The sequence below is a fragment of the Scheffersomyces coipomensis genome (genome assembly GCF_036884675.1).
Source record: "Scheffersomyces coipomensis strain NRRL Y-17651 chromosome Unknown DFJ63scaffold_4, whole genome shotgun sequence".
Taxonomy (NCBI): Eukaryota; Fungi; Ascomycota; class Pichiomycetes; order Serinales; family Debaryomycetaceae; genus Scheffersomyces; species Scheffersomyces coipomensis.
Genome location: NW_027042895.1, coordinates 299526 through 317466, shown reverse-complemented (window position 1 = coordinate 317466; position 17941 = coordinate 299526). Strand labels below are relative to the sequence as shown.

Here is a 17941-nt window from a genome sequence, read left to right as displayed (position 1 = left end):
AATGACAAGGCTAAACTGTTTCATATATATATATACATATGTTTATACAAAAAGATATAAGATCTCTCTGTCTCTCTTTTAATACATAATTTACTGTTTAATAAATAGCAGCTAAATCATCAATACCATAATCAATCCAACTTGCCATACAATTTTCAGAATTTAAAATCGCATTTGTGAATGTTGCTGTTTCACATCCACGTTTGGAAGGAGTATTTGGACAATTATAGAATGGATTATGATAATAACCAATATCTCTAAACCAATGAACTTTTGATTTATCAGCAAATAATCCTACTCCAACAGAATGAACTGGAGCATCACCCCATCTTTCATAATAGAATTTACCAGTTGAATCAAGATATTTAAACCATTCATTATAAGCATCATCTCTATAAAAATCCATATCAGCAATTTCGAAATTTGACCAGAAATGACAAGTTGAATAACCCCCTGCCACGGCATTCTTGGTTGGATATTGAATATCATTTAATAACCATTGGAATGCCCCATTAGGATTAACATATTTATAATTATCTTCCATATTAAGGAATTTTAACGTTTCAGGCCATAAAGATTTAACTGATTCAGCACTATCATAAGAATTAACCACAAAACCATAAACTTTTTCTGATTTTTGCATATATTTAAATACATCATAATCGATATTAGTATAAAATTGAACACTTGGTTCAATTCTCCAATAATATTTAAATTTTTGTAATTCGGGAAGATTATAGAAATTCCCCAGATAAAATCGACACATATTATGATATGATTCCATATCAGCATATGCCACTTCATCTTCCAACAAAGCATTTATGCCTTCCTTTTCTAAATCAGGATCAATATGAGATGGTTTTTTCCATAATGATTGAGGAATTACCGCAAAATAAGTGGGAGCATTGGTTAATTTTTTAACTGCGATTTTAAATTCATCACTGAATGGTTCATCATTAATGAAAGTATAAGGATAATTGAATTTTTTATTAAATTTATCTTCGAATGATTCCATAGTACGAGAAATATCACCTAATTCACTATTTCTTACTAAAGTTATAATGGTTGCATTTGCTCTTTCATATTTAGTATGTTTTGGTCTTAAATTGGTTAAATCAACATCTTTTGGTTCATTTATTTCTTGAGTTAATACCCAATTATAAAGATCTTCATGTTTTTTTAAAATTTCATCAGGATTACCTATTTTATTCTTTGGATTTATATATTTAAATTGAACATTTCCTGGAGCTAAATAATATCCTTTTATATTAAGAGCATATTCTTTTAATTGAGTGATATTAAACATTTGATCTTGTTGATTATAATTATCACTTACATAATTAATATTTTGTTGAATATGATCTGAATAAGTTTCTGATTCATCTTTAGTAATATGTAAAATAATGAATGAAAACAATATCAATGTTGGAATAGTCATTAATAGAAATCGTCTGAATTTTCGATTAAATATGACTCCGACATTTAATTTTGAAGTATTACCATTATTATGTTTTATAATAGAATCAGGAATTAATCCTTTCATGATATGAAATAGTTTTTAATAAATGATTTCACCGATGCAGTGCGATAATGATAATGATAACAAAAAGATAGTCAAAAAAGAGGAACAGGATCTATAAACAAAAAATAAAATGAAAAGGAATTGGAATTGGAATTGGCTTTTTCAATATGACATTGATATATTCGTATAGAGGATAAAATTGAATAAAAGGAAGAACAAGTGTTATAAATATTAATTATAATGTGTAGATGTCACATTGGCGAAAGCAAACATCCAAAAAAAAAAAAGATTAAATGAAATTCAAAGAAAAAAAAACAGACAAAAAATTACTGATATTTATTTCTATGTGCATTATACCTCTCTCTCATATGTAACAAGAAAACGGGAATAGATTTAATTTTAAACAAAAAACGGTTACAATAATAACCAATCCATGTTGATATTTATAGATCTTCATATTCCAATCAATTGCATAAGATAAAGAATACAACTGTGACCCCTTCGATTTATCATTGGGGAGCGATATGAAGTTTAAATTGCCCGAATTACACATTTACACAATCTAAAGAATGTGGGTTGTAGAAAGCTATTTGTATGGGAGAAAGCGAATATTTTCATTTCCTGCAGGGTTCATCAAAATAATTTTTTTTTTTATTTTTTTTATTTTTTTTTTTAAATTCTGTTTTTTCTTAATTCGTGTCTGTCTGTCTGTGTCTGATTTTTATCGATTTATTTTTGTCTTAACATTTACGTATTTAGAATTTTATTTTTTTAATTCGATTAACCGTTTTATACCGTTTAATTAGCCAAGACCATTCCAAAACATTTGTTAGTGATTGTAACTCTTTTACAAGGAATTAATTTGATTTGGTCCTAAGAGGTTGAATGAATTAGGCACCAAGGCTTTTTTTGTTTTGTAAGTGAATAACCATTATAATCTTCCTCTATTACGTCATGTTGATTATATGCCTCAGTTACAATCTGAGATTAGTTTTAGATTAGAGAATGTTAATATTAATGCGACATTTTACAAAAAGTAACACCACTTATAAAAGAAAGATAATCCGGTCAAAACCTGTAACGACATTGTCTCATAAGAATCAAAAAAAAAAAAAGTTCACTGAAAAATCATGGTGGATTTTTAATAGGGTGTTTTGCAGGTTAATTTGACAATCACCGACCAATTCAATCTTTGACTGTCATTGCAAAAGAGCTAGGAATGATACGCCATTGTTTAAACAGTAGGTCTTATCCCATTCGACCTATCCATCATCATATATCATCATTCTTTAGATCTAATTCAACCTCAACTTCAATATCATTACCTCATAAATCATTAACTATTGCAAAATTTAATTTCCCTTTGGCAACTCATACTATTAATCAATTATATACTAATCTAAATCATATCTTAACCAATGAATCTGAAATCACCTTGAATGGTCATATCAATCGTAAACCACGAATAAGATCTTCACTTTCTTTTGCTGAATTAAGAGATAAAAATGGTGATTTGATTCAACTTTTAATGAATCATGAAACTGTTAATGATCATTTATTAACTTTAATGAAAAATACTACCATTGAAGATTCAATCAGTGTAACTGGTATCATCAAATTAAAACAACAAAAGACACCTGATCAACCTCAACAAATTGAATTATTGATTCAAAATTATCAAATTTTGAATTCTTCAAATTTAGATGCTTCAAGATTAGATAAATTAAAACATGAAAATCCTCAATTGATTCCTCCTCAATTCAGATATTTAACATTAAGAACATCTAAATTCCAATCATTACTTCGATTAAGAAGTAAAATCTCTCAAATGATTCGTAATATCTTGATTGATAATCATGAATTCATTGAAATTGAAACTCCCCTCCTTTTTAAATCAACTCCAGAAGGAGCAAGAGAATTCTTAATTCCTACTAGATTACAACCAAAGAAATTCTATGCTTTACCTCAATCTCCTCAACAATATAAACAAATCCTTATGAGTTCTGGATTCACTCGTTATTTCCAACTTGCAAAATGTTTCAGAGATGAAGATTTAAGACAAGATAGACAACCGGAATTTACTCAAGTAGATTTGGAAATGAGTTATATAAATAATAGTAATCAAGTTGGGTTGGTGGTGGAAGATTTGATTCATAATGTGGTTAATAAATTAACTCCAAAATCAACTTTTAAAATAAATCATGAAAATGATTGTCTTGAAAAGATTCAATTTAAAGGTGAACCCCAAGATCAACTTCAATTTAATAAAATCAAATATATCGATTGTTTACTGAATTATGGGATTGATAAACCTGATTTAAGATATACTCATAAATTTATAAACTTATCTTCATATTTCACTTCATCTAAATCTGGTTTCCCAGTGATAGAATGTTTAATCCTTCCAAATTTCGCCGATCAACAACATAAATATAAAATCCCTCATGTCATAACTGATAAACTTAATTATACCAAACGTATTCCATATACAATATCCATTAAAACAGATCATGATAGATTACATTGGTTTCAGAAATTCATCGATGCTGGAATCTTACATCCAACAACCACCTTCGATCCATCTTCATTAAATCAATTATTGAATTTGAAAGTAGGAGATGTGATTGCATTTTCAAATCGTGCTGATGTACCTTATGAAAATCCAACTCCATTAGGTAAAGTTCGACAATTGGTGATTGAAAACTTCCCCGATTATGAAAAACGAAAATTATTCAATCCATCTACAAATACCATTGAAGATAATCAATTATCACCTAATGATATTTTCGTGGGAAGTTGGGTTGTTGATTTCCCTCTTTTTAATCCAGTGGAGGTATACTCGTCTGATCCAGACTATCCCGTCTATGATTTCCATCAATTTGAATCGACTCATCATCCTTTCACCATGCCAAATATGGAAGATTACGATTTATTACTGTCGGACCCTATAAAAGTTAGAGGAGAACATTATGATCTCGTCATGAATGGTTGTGAAGTAGGTGGTGGTTCTCGAAGAGTTCATGATCCAGCATTACAAACTTATATCTTTAAACAAATCTTAAATATCAATAATTATGACCAAAAATTCGGTCATCTTTTAAAAGCTTTAAGTATGGGATGTCCTCCTCATGCCGGTTTGGCCTTAGGGTTTGATCGTTTAGTGGCGATATTAGCTGGTACTACTAATTTAAGAGATGTTATTGCATTCCCTAAGAATCAATCTGGTATAGATCCTATGGTTGATAGTCCAACTGAAGTTGCAAAAGATGTTTTACAATTATATCATATAAATACCATTGACAGTGATGATTCTTAATCATCATGTTCACCTTTTCCTGTAAATACAAAAAAGTTACTAGATTATATTATTTTAATGTACATATTTTTACTTACTATTTTATCTATCTTCTACGACCTCTAAGTTTTTGTTTCTTTTCAAATGAAGATTCTTCTTGATCATCTAAAGCATGTTTACCATGACCGGAAGATTTATAATATGCTTGATTAGCTTCTCTTTGAGCTTGTTCTTCCTTATATTTCTTTTCTTGAGCCAATTTCTCTAATTTTAATTCGATTGGTTTCTTAACTCTTTCACCATCTTCCCCAATAAATTCTTGTTCTTGTTGTTTAATTAATGTTTTCCAATCATACTTCTTTCTGGCAAATAATTCCATCGACCAATTTTTCCATACTAATCTACCATAAGTACTTTCTTTAACCACTTTGGAATTTTTAAATAATTCAGTAGCAATTTTATCTTTATATATTGGTAAAAAGATGGTGAAATCCCATAATTTATCCACAATATGAGATCCATATGAATTACAACTTAATTTAACAATCTCATTTTGGAATAAATTCATTAGTCTTTTTCTAAGGATTAAAATTGGTTTTGGTTCATCCTTTTCAACCACTAATGATTTTTCAATGATGTGATTAAATACACCATGGAAACACATTTGAATAAATCTTTCAACAGATAAGGCAAAGAAATTATACCATACACATATTATGAATTTATAATCGTATTCCATTAATTTTTGAACGAATAATGATCTTCTTCTTTCTTCGGCTGTTGGCCAATCATCCTTGGTATTACCTAAGGTGGATGAAGCCAATTGTAAAGTATTTTCTAAGAATTCACTACTGGTATTCATTTGTGGATCTTGGATGTTGTAATTTGGAGCGAATTTTAAGAATAATTGTTCAATAATTTCATCTTTTCTATAACCAGATCTTGATTTAGATGCTTCAATGATTTTAATTCCTAAATCTAAGTTATTATTGATTAAATTGGATAATTCAGGGATGATTATATCAAGAATATGTTCCACTTCAACTGGCTTTAATTTGAATAATAAGGCTTGAATAATATAAGCTCCTGAAGTAGATCTATTAACCAATTTAAGGATTCTATCCTTCATGTATAATTTGTATAATCTTTCAATATATTTCAATCTAACCCCATCATTCTTAACCACTGCTTCTAAGAAATGAGATCCGACAGATTCACTTAACAAATATTCCATAAATGCTTCTTCTTGAGGATCTTTATCAGCATTTTCTTTATTGAATAATAAATGCCATACTTCTCTTTCTTTATCAACGATACCTTCAACTTGAATTAATAATTGTAATACAGGGGAGGCAACTTTATGAGCGGCAAACTCTCTCATCTTTCTAGTGTCTTGATTATATCTAACTTGTTGACAAATTGATCTTAACTCAGATTTGAAAGATGGTGGGACTTGAAATGATTTATTGAAATCATCATTATCTTTGATTTCAATCATTTTACGAGCAATCTTGGATTTCTTAGATCTTAAAGTTGAATTTGATGTGGTGGTTGATGGCAATTCTTTACCTGATACAATCAATATAATTAATCTTAAGGTATGGGATGAATATTGATGATCTATCATAGCTGAAAAATGTGGTTTGAATTCATTTATCATTTTAATGAATAATTCTTCCATGGTGGATTGTATTTGTTCGTCATCATCATCTTCCTCTTCTTCTTCATCTTCCTCATTCTTAAACTGATCATCTTGAATCAACTCTTTTTCAATTAAAGCTGCTGCTCTCACAAATAAGGTTTCCAATACATGAGATGAATATTTATGATGAGCCAATGCGACGAAATGAGTTAAAAACAGATTAAACATTCTCTTCACTTGTTTATCGTTAGATGATAAGATTAATCTCTCCATTAATTTTGAACAGATTTGATTGGTAACTAATTTTAATTCCTTTCCCTTAGCTTCTTCAAGCACTGATCTGATAAAACCAATTCTTTCTTCGTCACTTTCAAACGCATTTATATTTAAAGTGGATTCAGCTTGTTTGAAATAATCTAATTCATTAGAATCAACTAATCCAAAGAAAGTTGATTTCATAGTTGAATCATTTGATTTACCATTTTCTTGATCTTCTTCATCCTCATCTCTACCATCACCATTGGAGACTTTGAAAACTTCACCTTCTATATCATTAGAAGAAGTTTCTTTCTTTTGAGCTCTTCTTCCTCTGACCTTTTTCTCTTTGACTGCCATTGTTTGAATTATCAATTATTGGTTTATATCTTATTTAGTATGTAAATATCAACTTAAATAAATATTTTAAATATTTAATTTTCAAGATGAGTTTATATGCAGGGGTTGTGTCACGTGAATGATTTATACGGAGAAATTTCCAAATTTGCAATAGAACAGGTTATACTCATTCATATGCCGAAAATAGCCTCCATATAGTATAGTAAGACCACTAAATCTGTTTTATCCCTCTACAAACTTCAAAAACTTCAAAATAACATCGTAACATACTTTATTTAGATCTATATAATACTAACCTTTCCTTCGAGTTGATCTAAGTACTTTGCCTTTCTTAATGGATCAATTTTAATTAAATCTTTCAAGTGAGCTTTAATATCATCAGACAAAGCATCCTCATTTGATTGTTTGTAGATTAAGACTTTAACAAAGACTATACTTTTAAGACACCAACAATGATCCCAATGATCTTTATGATCATCTTTTTCAAGTTCATTCAATTCTTCAATTATACTTAATTGTTCCTTCAATATACTCAAGTAAACCTCTTTGGTCAAGTCTTTGATAAAGAACTCTTCTGTTAGTAACCAATAGAGGTAGAGCCAGACGGATGTATCATCTGAATCCATGTACATACCTGTTTTGATCAATTCAAGGTCATGCACCAAAATCAAATGAGGCGATTGAAACACCGTCTTGTATAACTCTTGTAATGGCTCAGGTATATCTGAAACCTCACTGAAGTATTTAAATACCTTTGGAATCAATTTACTTCGATTATGCCATGCTGAAAAATTGGATATATTCTTTTTAATCTTTGTAGTTGTATAATTGAATTCATTAGCATTTATATTCAATAAGATGAGAGTCTCAGATTGTGATTCTTTCTTCTTCTTTAACGAATCTTGTTCTATATTTTGAACCACAAATCTTCTATATTGCCATCCATGATAATTTCTTGCATCCAATTCCAATAATTTCGATACAACCCCAAACTCATATTCCCAATTAACTTTATTTAACTCTACTAATTCAAAAAGACACCATCTCCGATGATTCCATATCCAATAACATTTAGGATATCTCTTCAATAGATCCATAAGAAGTTTTAAATCTCGATTAATCATATCGATATATTGTTCAACTTCAATTGATTTTCGTAATTCTATAAGTACTTCACGTCTATAATTCCACATGGTATAAAATTCAGGATTGATTAATAAGATCTTGGTAGTTTCATTGAATTCCGACAATCCTAATTGATGATCATCTCTTGAAGTGAATAATTGACTCGTTAATGCCTTATAATTTTCAGTTTTGGCTGCATCTCGTTCTAATTTGAGCCTCTTGGCTTCTTTAGACAAGTTGACTCTTTTCACACCATGTTCCTATAATAGCAGTTAGTACTGATATCTCCTTTATTCATACTCTACATTCATAACTAGACATACCATTGTTGTAAAATTATCACTTCTATCTTAATTACTCTTTTGGAATCATTATTTGTCATTTTATTTAAAGTGTCGTATTTTTCTTTCAGAGTGAGAATTGAAATCAAAAATATTTCACAGTTAAACGTAAACAAACCATCCAACATCGAACTGATTCATAATACTTGACATAACAATGACATCTAATGGAGTCAATGGTAATGGTGATGCCACATCATCATCAAAACTTGCCCTTAAAGGATCATCCAAAATAGTTACTGATTACTTCGAATACGCTATAAATTCAATATTGTTTCAAAGAGGAATATACCCTATAGAAGATTTCATAACGATAAGGAAATATAATCTATCATTATTGGTGAGTAATGATCCTGAAGTTAAAACATACATTGCTAATATCATGCTTCAGATTAAGAAATGGATTTATGGGAAAAGAATAGCGAAATTGGTGGTGGTGATTATATCGAAATCTACCTTGGAAAATATCGAAAGGTGGGAATTCAATATTGACGTGTTACAAGATGATAATATTGGAAGTGGAAATGATACTCCTAAGTCGAAGGATGAAACCCAACGTGAGATCCAATCCATTATTAGACAAATCACATCATCAGTGTCTTATTTACCTGTTTTAAAAGAAGATGATTATTCATTTAATGTATTGGTATATACTGATCCAAATAATCCTACAAATACTATCCCTATAGAATGGTGTGATACCAATGGAGATGGAAGACATATAGCTGGTGATAATGTTGATAAGGTTGATTTCACTTCATTTTCTACTAATTTACATAAGGTGGGTACCTCGGTTAGTTATAAATTAGATTAAAATTATATATGTAAATACTAATTATTTATAATACAAAGCTATAATTCTTTAGCGAATTTTCTTCTTTTATTGGCCGACATGAATCTGGTTGAACCCTTTGCCGCTATGGAATAATCCCAAATATTAAGATAATGATCTTGAGTTAATAAATCTTGAGTTGATGAACTCTTTTCCGTCAAGATTCGAAGATCATTAAATTTCGATTTTAATTCCATGAATTTAAACACTTGATCTTTACCTGATTTTTCATCAATTAACGGTAAATATTGACTTAATAATGATTTTGAATATTCATGAATATAGAAATCCAATATAAAGATTATAGCTTCATTAACTAACACTTCAGGACATTTGAAATCAATTTCACTATCGATATTATCCAATTTTTCACTAATTTCAGTTTCTGAATCATTCACATCTTTAAAATGAGCAATTTTTAAATCAAATGGTTTTAAATTAAGGGTGACTATTATAATGGCCAATGCAATACAATGAGGTGGGACAGTTAATGGTAATGAGGTTGGGATAAGATCATAATTCACTAACCAGCAAAACATGGAAAATTTATAATTGATATTAATCTTTTTACAAAATTGAATTAATAATTGATCAGTAGTTAATTTCAAATTTGTTGAACCTCCATTATTAAAATCAAATTTAATGATTTGTAAAAGTTTGAATTCCAATGATAATGTTGCTTTTCGATGTAATTCTCCTACTGTATAATATACTGGAGCAGGAATACTACTACTACCACTGCTAACACCAATCCCACTTCCTATGTTTGATGAACTACTAGGCACAACAGCAGCATTATTGACACTACCAGCTGTAGTGATACTACCGTTGGTATTGTTGTTAGCGGCATTAGCAGCTGCCAATATGGATGAAGTAGTTCTTTCATTGGTATATTTTGATTCATCAATTTCTCGTATTTTATTGGCCACAGCTTGGATATCTTTTAATTTCTTGATACAATCTTCATTCTTACATGCTAAGAATAAACATGTGGTAGCTATCACATATGGATCTTTTTCAAATGCTGCGAGAGTTAATTTATCTTCGACATCATGTTGTTCGATATCAAATTTATTAAATAAATACCATCTTTGGTAATAATTCATAGTGGTGGATAAAACCCTCAAGGGGAATTTCAATTGTTTGATGATTTGAAAACAGAATTGAAACACCTGATGTTTGGTCCTACTATAATGTAATTTTTCAGATTCTTTTATTGATTTATTATGTAAATATCTTAATTCTGATGATGTGAAATATGGTCTTGCTATTTGAGTTATGTTTGCGATAGGTACTGAAGATGCTGATCCAGTTGGCGTTACACCATCAGCCTGAGGTGATAATGATGGATTCCTTTGATAACCATCACCATTCCTACTTTGATTAGACATTGGATGTAGGTTTATTGACTTAATACTATATCTTATCCATATTTGCAAAAGTAACTTTTGATATTTGTTTAAAAAAATTACTATTTTCAGAAAGGTCGTGCGATGGTTCCCAAAAAAATTAATGTATGGTGATATATATAGTACAAATCAGTAATTTCTGTAGATATCGTAATTGATGTCATTTTATCAAGAGAAACTAGAAGGTATGATGATTGACTAATGATTTCGAGGGGAGTTTGTCTTTTACAAATAGTCAAAGTAGAAAATTAGGAAACAAAGTATATATTTGAAGTTAATCAAAATATTTAAAGAAGCATTTCGCAACTAAAGCTATAAAAAACAAACCTATATAAAAATTCAAGCAAGAGATACAGATACTTATTTCTTAGCATTGTATTCTTTAAGTTGTTTAATTGAATCAACAATAGTCTTATCATAAGGAACGAATTCAAAGTTTAAGATATTGTAAGTGTTGTTAGCATTAAGATTTTTCCAAGCTGAGAAATCAGTTGAACCTGGAGTACCAACTGGGAGTTTATCAGCTAAGTCAGGGAAATTTTCTCTAACGACATCAAGGATTAATTGGAAATCGAATCTCTTAGCAGCTAAGAGGAATCTCTTACCAGCAGCTTCTTCTTTTTCAAAAGCAAGGATATGAGCTTTAGCAACATCTCTAACATCAATATAAGCACCGGCAGAATCTGGAAGAGCACTTTCTGGAGTTAAAGATAAAACTTGAGCTGGAATTTGAGCACTAGTATTTAAACTCTCAAGACCAGATTCAAAAGCTTGAGGACCAAAAACGTAAACAGGTAAGATGGCAGCAAGAGTGAAGTTTGGTTTTTCCTTCTCAACGAAATCCCAAGCAGCCTTTTCAGCAAAATATTTAGAACCAGAATAAGCATTAAAAGCATTTTGTTTTGATTCTTCATAAGTAATTGGATTCCAAGTATTTTCACCACCATCGAAGTTTGGATCAGAGATTTGAGGGAAATGAGCAGCACCAAAGATAGAACTGGTTAAAATAACTTTCTTAATTTGAGGAGCAACCTTCTTAATAGAAGCTAAAACATTTTTTGTACCATCAATAGCAGGGATTAAAAGTTCCTTTTCAGGATCTTTCACATCGAAAGTAAATGGAGAAGCAGTATGTAAGAAGACAGTAGTTTCAGGATGATTCTTTAAAGCTTGATCAAAAGCACCTTCAACTTCAAGAACTTTAACAATTTCATAAGAGAAGTTCTTGTTATTAAGATTTTTGGCTAATTGTTCACCCTTTTCAGTGGATCTAACAGAACCAACGACTTTATAACCCTTTTCAAGTAATTGAACAACGGTAGTTTGGGCAATGTATCCGGTAGCACCAGATACAAAAACAGTAGTAGCAGTCATAGTTGATCTTGTTTTAATTGGAGTATGACTTTGAGGAGGAGGAGTTGGGATACTTTTTGGTTTTGGAGAAATTTTATTTAATAATACTTTTTATGGGTTTCTAGATTGCATGAATTGATTAGCAGACCTTTGAAGTTATTATTGAATGATTATGAATAAAATAATTAACAACATTCGAAATAAGACGGAATTGCCATCATATTTATATAGACATATTTTGCAATTTTGAAAAGGCAATTGAAACTATGGGGTTGGGTAGACTACAAACTTGAAATTAATAACAATTTTGTAATTGTATGGGCACATACATAATTCTGAACGTTACACAATTTGCTGCGAAAAAACAAAGACTTCAAACCCCATCATAATGATAATTTACACGACCCACCACACACAGAGAGAGAGAGAGAGAGAGAATAATAACCTGCATGTATTTGTAAGACGGCTAAGTCATGGCAAGTCATTTAACTTCCTTTATCCATCTTCCTGATCTGGTAATCCAACACTAATCTCCATAAACTCCTAAAGTTACTTAAATAAGTACGTGTCAAAAACTATCAATTTTGTAGTATAAATTATTAATAATACAATTTTGACGTTGGTGATTCACTCCGAAAAATTACACAAAGTCATCAGGGCATTATAGCCGTTCATATAGTTAAGCAGAAGAATAGTATGTCTAATTTACCTCAAATATGTGATTAATAATAATGTTTGTGATATATAACCGGTTAAAATTGAATACATAATGGGTGGCAAATAATAACCACTTTTATCAATCTGATGTAGGAACAATATACAATTTGTTGATAAGTAAACTGGCGATAGAAGTTATTCCAACTCTCTCTCTCTCCCTCTTTCACTTCTATGATATCATAATCACTACTGATGGCAACATAGAATCATGTAGAATAACGTTTACATTTATTAATTCTAAATCTAGACTACTTATGGTAAACACCAACTAACTACCTATTCCCTAATTATCCTTTTTGTAAGTTAAATATTGTTTAACTGAATCTACCACAGAAGTTTCTAAAGAAATGTAATCAATATTTAAAATATTTCTAGCATTATCATCCTTCAATTCCATATTAATAGATACATCCGCTTCCTTTTCAACCACTGGTAATTTCGATTGTAATTCAGGGAAATTCTTTCTAATGATATTCACTAAGGTATCATTATTATAAAAATCTGCTACCAAGATAAATCTTTTCCCTTGAGCTTCATCCTTTTGCAGAGCTAAGATATGAGCTTTGGCAACATCCCTAACATCAATGAATCTTCCTTCTAATGCTGGAATTGGTTCATTTGGTTTGAAATCAAGCACATTAGTGACAAGTTTAGCTGTCATATTTAAATTATTAACACTTTCATTAAATGTTTGAGGTCCTAATACATATACGGGATTTATAACTGATAAAGTGAAGTTTGGTTTTTGTTGAGTAAGGAAATCCCAAGCAGCACGTTCAGCATAAGTTTTGGAAGCACTATATGCCACTGTTTTATTAGTAACGGCTTCTTCATAAGTTACTGGATTCCAAGTTTCTTCAGTGGCACGGACGATTCCTTGACTACGATCCCAAGTTGCCACGATTGAAGATGTGAAGACAACTCTTTCAACTTGAGGAGATGATTTCTTAATTGATGCTAACACATTCTTGGTACCATTGATAGCTGGGGCTAAAACTTGAGCTTCAGGATTAGTAACGGTTGAAACATCAAGGACAGGAGAAGCAGTATGGAAAAACACTGAAACGTTGGGATGTTTAGTTAATGCTTCATCAAAGGCACCTTCCTTTTCTAACACTGGGACGATTTCATATTTGAAATGGGATGAATTGAAATTCTTAACGAGATAATCTCCTTTATCAGCACTTCTAACCGATCCAATTACAGAATATCCAAGGTGTAATAATTGATCAATAAGTTGGGCAGCAATGTATCCATTTGCACCAGAGACAAAAGCAGTTAACGAAGATTTAGAAGCAGCAGACATGATGATGATAATGATGATTATGATGATGAACTGATGAAGGAATTGAGATTGTAATTCATGTGAAGAAAATTTGTGATATTTATACTATGGCTGCTTTCTATTTGTAATTGAAAAATTGATCTGAAATATCTGACGGAGATAAGTCTGATCGCGCGAAAAAGTATAATCCCCGATGTATAGATCAATTTCGGTCTTGCAATTTACTAAAAGGTTCAAGTTTATTTATAAACTATTATTCATTTAAATTAATAATCATTTCTTCAAAATTAATAAAACAATATAGAGAGTGTGATATATACATATATATATATAATCAATATTAATAAACAATATATATTTCCAAAACTGGTGATTGTTTCCATTATTTCAAAGAAATCATAACATTAAAAAGTAAACAACAAATAATAAAAAAAGATTCATCTAGTTATAAGGTAAGGTAATAATAAAATTGAGGTTAATTTCAAACATACTTAGTAAATCTAAGCAGTGAAAGATAAAGAGAAACCTAATTTATGAACTGGTTCAGCTAATTTTAAAGCATCGAATGAAGCACCTAAACCTAATTTAACACCTGGTCTTAATTCTTGAGAATAAGCTAAAGCAGTTAAACCAGTATCAGCGATTTTAGCTTTAACAAAAGCAGATTTATCTAAAGCATATTTGGTAGCGAATTCAACATTAACATTTGAAGATTTAACTGAATCCCAAGTAGTTTTAGCACCAACTTCAACTAATGGAGAAACTTTATGATAATAAGCAGCTGAAAAGACAGATAAATTGGAAGTAGCAGTGGCAGCTAAAGCATAAGTTGGATTAGCATAACCAACACCAACAGAATATTTGTTAACTTTGGCAGATGAAATATCATAACCTAATTCAGCACCAGCAGTAAAACCATCATGAGCAACAGCTAAATCAGCAGTTGCAACAGGACCTTTTAATAAATCAAAGAATAATCTGGCATTAACAGCAGATTGTTGATAGAAAAAGTTTAATTTAGCATTTCTAGCTCCATTTGGAACGACAGAAGTATCTAATTCACCTTTTAAACCTGGAGTTAATAATTCAGATAATTCAATTTTAGTGGTTAAAGCATTGGCATTATTCCAACCTTGAGTTAAAGTTAAACCAGTAGCTTTATCAACGTATTTGGATTCAACAGAAGCACCAATGGAGTTATCCTTGGCGGTTTTACCTTTAACAGTAAAAGCAACACCATTTGGAGCAGTAGTTTTAACATCAACAGCAGCGGTTGCTAAATGGAAGAAATCTTTGTTTAATAAATCATTGGCTGATTTTTGGATATCAGAGTAAGCAGCTGGAGCCATTGTGAAGATTAATTGAGGGTTAATTGATTGAATACAATTGAATAGATTGATGAAGAGTGAAATCTACAAAGAAGAAAGAAGAAGAAGAAGAAGAAGATGTTGTAAAGAATTGTTGTTGTAAAGAATTGGAAAAATTTAAAAATTTGGTGATTGTTGTTTGTATTTTCGTTCGTTCACAAGAATAAAAAAGAGTGGCACCCCAAAATGTCTGTCTGATTTAGTTTTGAAAATGACTGCTCATTCGTTGATCTCATCTATTTTTGTCTGTCTGTTTGAACCATCCACCACACTAAACCCAAAAACAGACAAAAACCAAAAAAAAAAATGTCATTTATTTTTATATAGTTATTTTCTAACTGTTGGGTGTCCTGTATACAGGAAGACATATAACAGACAGAGTTCAGCTCAACAATAATAGTTAGTTAATTTTATGATCATTTGATGTTTAAGCTAATCCTAATTAAGCTAAACTAATAACAATATATCGAAACATTTCAATGATATGGTTTAAACTATTTAGATCAATTGATTGATTTATAGAATAATAGTCATACAAAAATTACCACACTTGTTACATAGTTAAGTTTTGGTTAACATATGAAAAGCGTGGGGTAAAATTGGAGTGGAAAAAAAAAGAGTACAGTGTAGACCAGACACAATTGAACTGAACTGAACTGAACTGAACTGAACTACTTATCATAAACAGACAAGATTATTAAACTTATTTTGACTTCTTTTGGACAAATCAGACATTAACTTTTGTATAAAGTTTTTTGCCGTCTTACAATTACAATTATAACTAACTAACCAAATTGTCTGACATTTATTTATTTAGGAATTATTAGGAACAGATTTTAATAGTTAATAGTAATAGTTAAGGACATAGAATATAGGGGGGGCGTGGTCCCATTTAAAACCTTATTAACTACAACTATAACTTCTTATAAGCTAATCATGGTGGCGTGTTTTACTTGAATTAATTATTTTGGAACCCCAACGTGGATTTATTTCGGTCTCTCTGTATACATTTTAGACTTTAATTACTGTGGTGTGGATGTGACATGTTTTGTATTGCAGTGTGGATGTGTCTCATGGACTAATTAAGTAAGATTTGTGGGGTTTTCAAATAACATAATAGTAAAGCTTTTTAAACTTATCATTCAATTTTATAATTATATATTTTATAAAATTTATGTAAATGACCCGATTATTCCATGACTGTCAGTATCAGTTAAATGTCTAATATATGCTACTTGACAATGTTGTGTTAAATGTTATGTCTAATAATAGTTTGAGTTGAATTGAATTGTTCTGTGAGGTTATCTGCAGTACCTCCCCTCTTTTGCCTAATTAAGAAAATTAAAAGATTATAATAAAATCATCAGTTAACAATCATAATAATTCAAATGTCAACTTTACCAATGAATTTCATCCTTATCGATACCAACAAGGCAATCTTTCAAGGTTGGATTCATCATTATAAAGAATTATCCGTCATTATTTCAAAATATGGTTTAACCAATCATTATCCATTTCAATTATCATTTGAAAATATCACCATTGAATCATTAATATCTAATCCCAATTATCCTCATATAAATAGATCTCAACATTCCGCTGCTGTAACCCCTACTAATTCCTTATCTTATATGGGTGGAGGATATGATAAATACTTATTACAAGCATTATCATTGCCGACTCCAACAAACAATTCCTCCCTTGATTACAAACCTTTGGAATCAGTAATTCAACATCATACTCTTAAGAAATTCTCAGGTTACTTATCAGTTGGAACGATCCACAATATCCCCCTTTTGGAAACCCTCGATTCATCATGGTATAAGACCACCTACGCATATCGATATTGGAATATAACCAATCTAATTCAAATCCCATCAATGATGATCCCGGAATCATTAAACCATCAGAATCAACATTTACAAAAATTAATCGGAGTTTTCGATTCAGTTTGGAATTTACTCATTCTGTTACATTCAAACAATTCTGATTATCGAGATATTAAAAATATCATCATTCCAGGCATTGGATCGGGATATGGAGAATTATCTGAATTTGAAATAAGTAAAATCATGATCTTTGCTATGGTATTGTTTAATTTGAATTTAGGTACTGGTGAAAGATTACTTCATTTAAAGAAATCTTGTATGATTTTATTCTTTTTTAATAAAAATTATCAAACTTTGGCAAATATTTATGATTTAAATGAATTAGAAACAGATGTTATAACGGAATATGGCAAATCTGTGATGTTGAATAGGGTCAAGGAAAGCGAAAGTTTAAGTCATGCTAACATTAAGGAAAAGCTGCTTACTATGGAGTTTGATGATTTGTTCAAGTGTATAAACTTAAAATAGACATTGTAGAGAGATTAATAAATAAATTGGTAGCTCCTAGTAGAGATTAAAAATAAATAAAACGCGTATATAAAATTTTCA

General features: G+C 30.2%; 10 protein-coding genes across 10 annotated transcripts; 3 read left to right on the top strand and 7 right to left on the bottom strand. All coding sequences in view use genetic code 12, as the record gives it.

Moving 5' to 3' along the window:
• Positions 1-97: 97 nt before the first annotated feature.
• Positions 98-1543, bottom strand: DFJ63DRAFT_313293 (nucleotide-diphospho-sugar transferase; the record flags this gene model as incomplete). The annotated part of the gene is made up of 1 exon (XM_064906141.1): positions 98-1543. One exon carries the CDS (start codon positions 1541-1543, stop codon positions 98-100), a length of 1446 nt encoding a protein of 481 aa, XP_064761499.1.
• A 1198-nt stretch (positions 1544-2741) lies between these two features.
• On the top strand, positions 2742-4838 carry DFJ63DRAFT_287499 (aspartate--tRNA ligase; the record flags this gene model as incomplete). Its single annotated transcript, XM_064905071.1, has 1 exon — positions 2742-4838. One exon carries the CDS (start codon positions 2742-2744, stop codon positions 4836-4838), a length of 2097 nt encoding a protein of 698 aa, XP_064761498.1.
• Positions 4450-7214, bottom strand: DFJ63DRAFT_144342 (RNA-binding RNA processing protein). Its single transcript, XM_064903491.1, has one exon. It carries the CDS (start codon positions 7072-7074, stop codon positions 4924-4926), a length of 2151 nt encoding a protein of 716 aa, XP_064761497.1. The 5' UTR covers positions 7075-7214; the 3' UTR covers positions 4450-4923.
• Positions 7215-7355: 141 nt separating this feature from the next.
• BET4 (Rab geranylgeranyltransferase) lies at positions 7356-8581 on the bottom strand (the record flags this gene model as incomplete). Its single annotated transcript, XM_064908215.1, has 2 exons — positions 7356-8459; positions 8558-8581. The coding sequence occupies 2 exons, from the start codon at positions 8579-8581 to the stop codon at positions 7356-7358; spliced, it is 1128 nt and encodes a 375-aa protein (XP_064761496.1).
• On the top strand, positions 8483-9373 carry MAD2 (spindle checkpoint protein). Its single transcript, XM_064903512.1, has one exon. The coding sequence runs from the start codon at positions 8698-8700 to the stop codon at positions 9352-9354; it is 657 nt and encodes a 218-aa protein (XP_064761495.1). The 5' UTR covers positions 8483-8697; the 3' UTR covers positions 9355-9373.
• DFJ63DRAFT_144340 (uncharacterized protein) lies at positions 8959-11033 on the bottom strand. The gene has a single exon (XM_064903490.1). The coding sequence runs from the start codon at positions 10761-10763 to the stop codon at positions 9393-9395; it is 1371 nt and encodes a 456-aa protein (XP_064761494.1). The 5' UTR covers positions 10764-11033; the 3' UTR covers positions 8959-9392.
• DFJ63DRAFT_146274 (SDR family oxidoreductase) lies at positions 10953-12645 on the bottom strand. Its single transcript, XM_064903523.1, has one exon. The coding sequence runs from the start codon at positions 12153-12155 to the stop codon at positions 11142-11144; it is 1014 nt and encodes a 337-aa protein (XP_064761493.1). The 5' UTR covers positions 12156-12645; the 3' UTR covers positions 10953-11141.
• DFJ63DRAFT_146275 (protein induced by osmotic stress) lies at positions 12646-14397 on the bottom strand. Its single transcript, XM_064903524.1, has one exon. It carries the CDS (start codon positions 14155-14157, stop codon positions 13135-13137), a length of 1023 nt encoding a protein of 340 aa, XP_064761492.1. The 5' UTR covers positions 14158-14397; the 3' UTR covers positions 12646-13134.
• Positions 14398-14636: 239 nt separating this feature from the next.
• Positions 14637-15485, bottom strand: POR1 (porin; the record flags this gene model as incomplete). The annotated part of the gene is made up of 1 exon (XM_064907464.1): positions 14637-15485. One exon carries the CDS (start codon positions 15483-15485, stop codon positions 14637-14639), a length of 849 nt encoding a protein of 282 aa, XP_064761491.1.
• A 1406-nt stretch (positions 15486-16891) lies between these two features.
• On the top strand, positions 16892-17860 carry DFJ63DRAFT_313284 (putative ADP-ribose 1''-phosphate phosphatase; the record flags this gene model as incomplete). Its single annotated transcript, XM_064906140.1, has 1 exon — positions 16892-17860. The coding sequence occupies one exon, from the start codon at positions 16892-16894 to the stop codon at positions 17858-17860; it is 969 nt and encodes a 322-aa protein (XP_064761490.1).
• Positions 17861-17941: the final 81 nt, after the last annotated feature.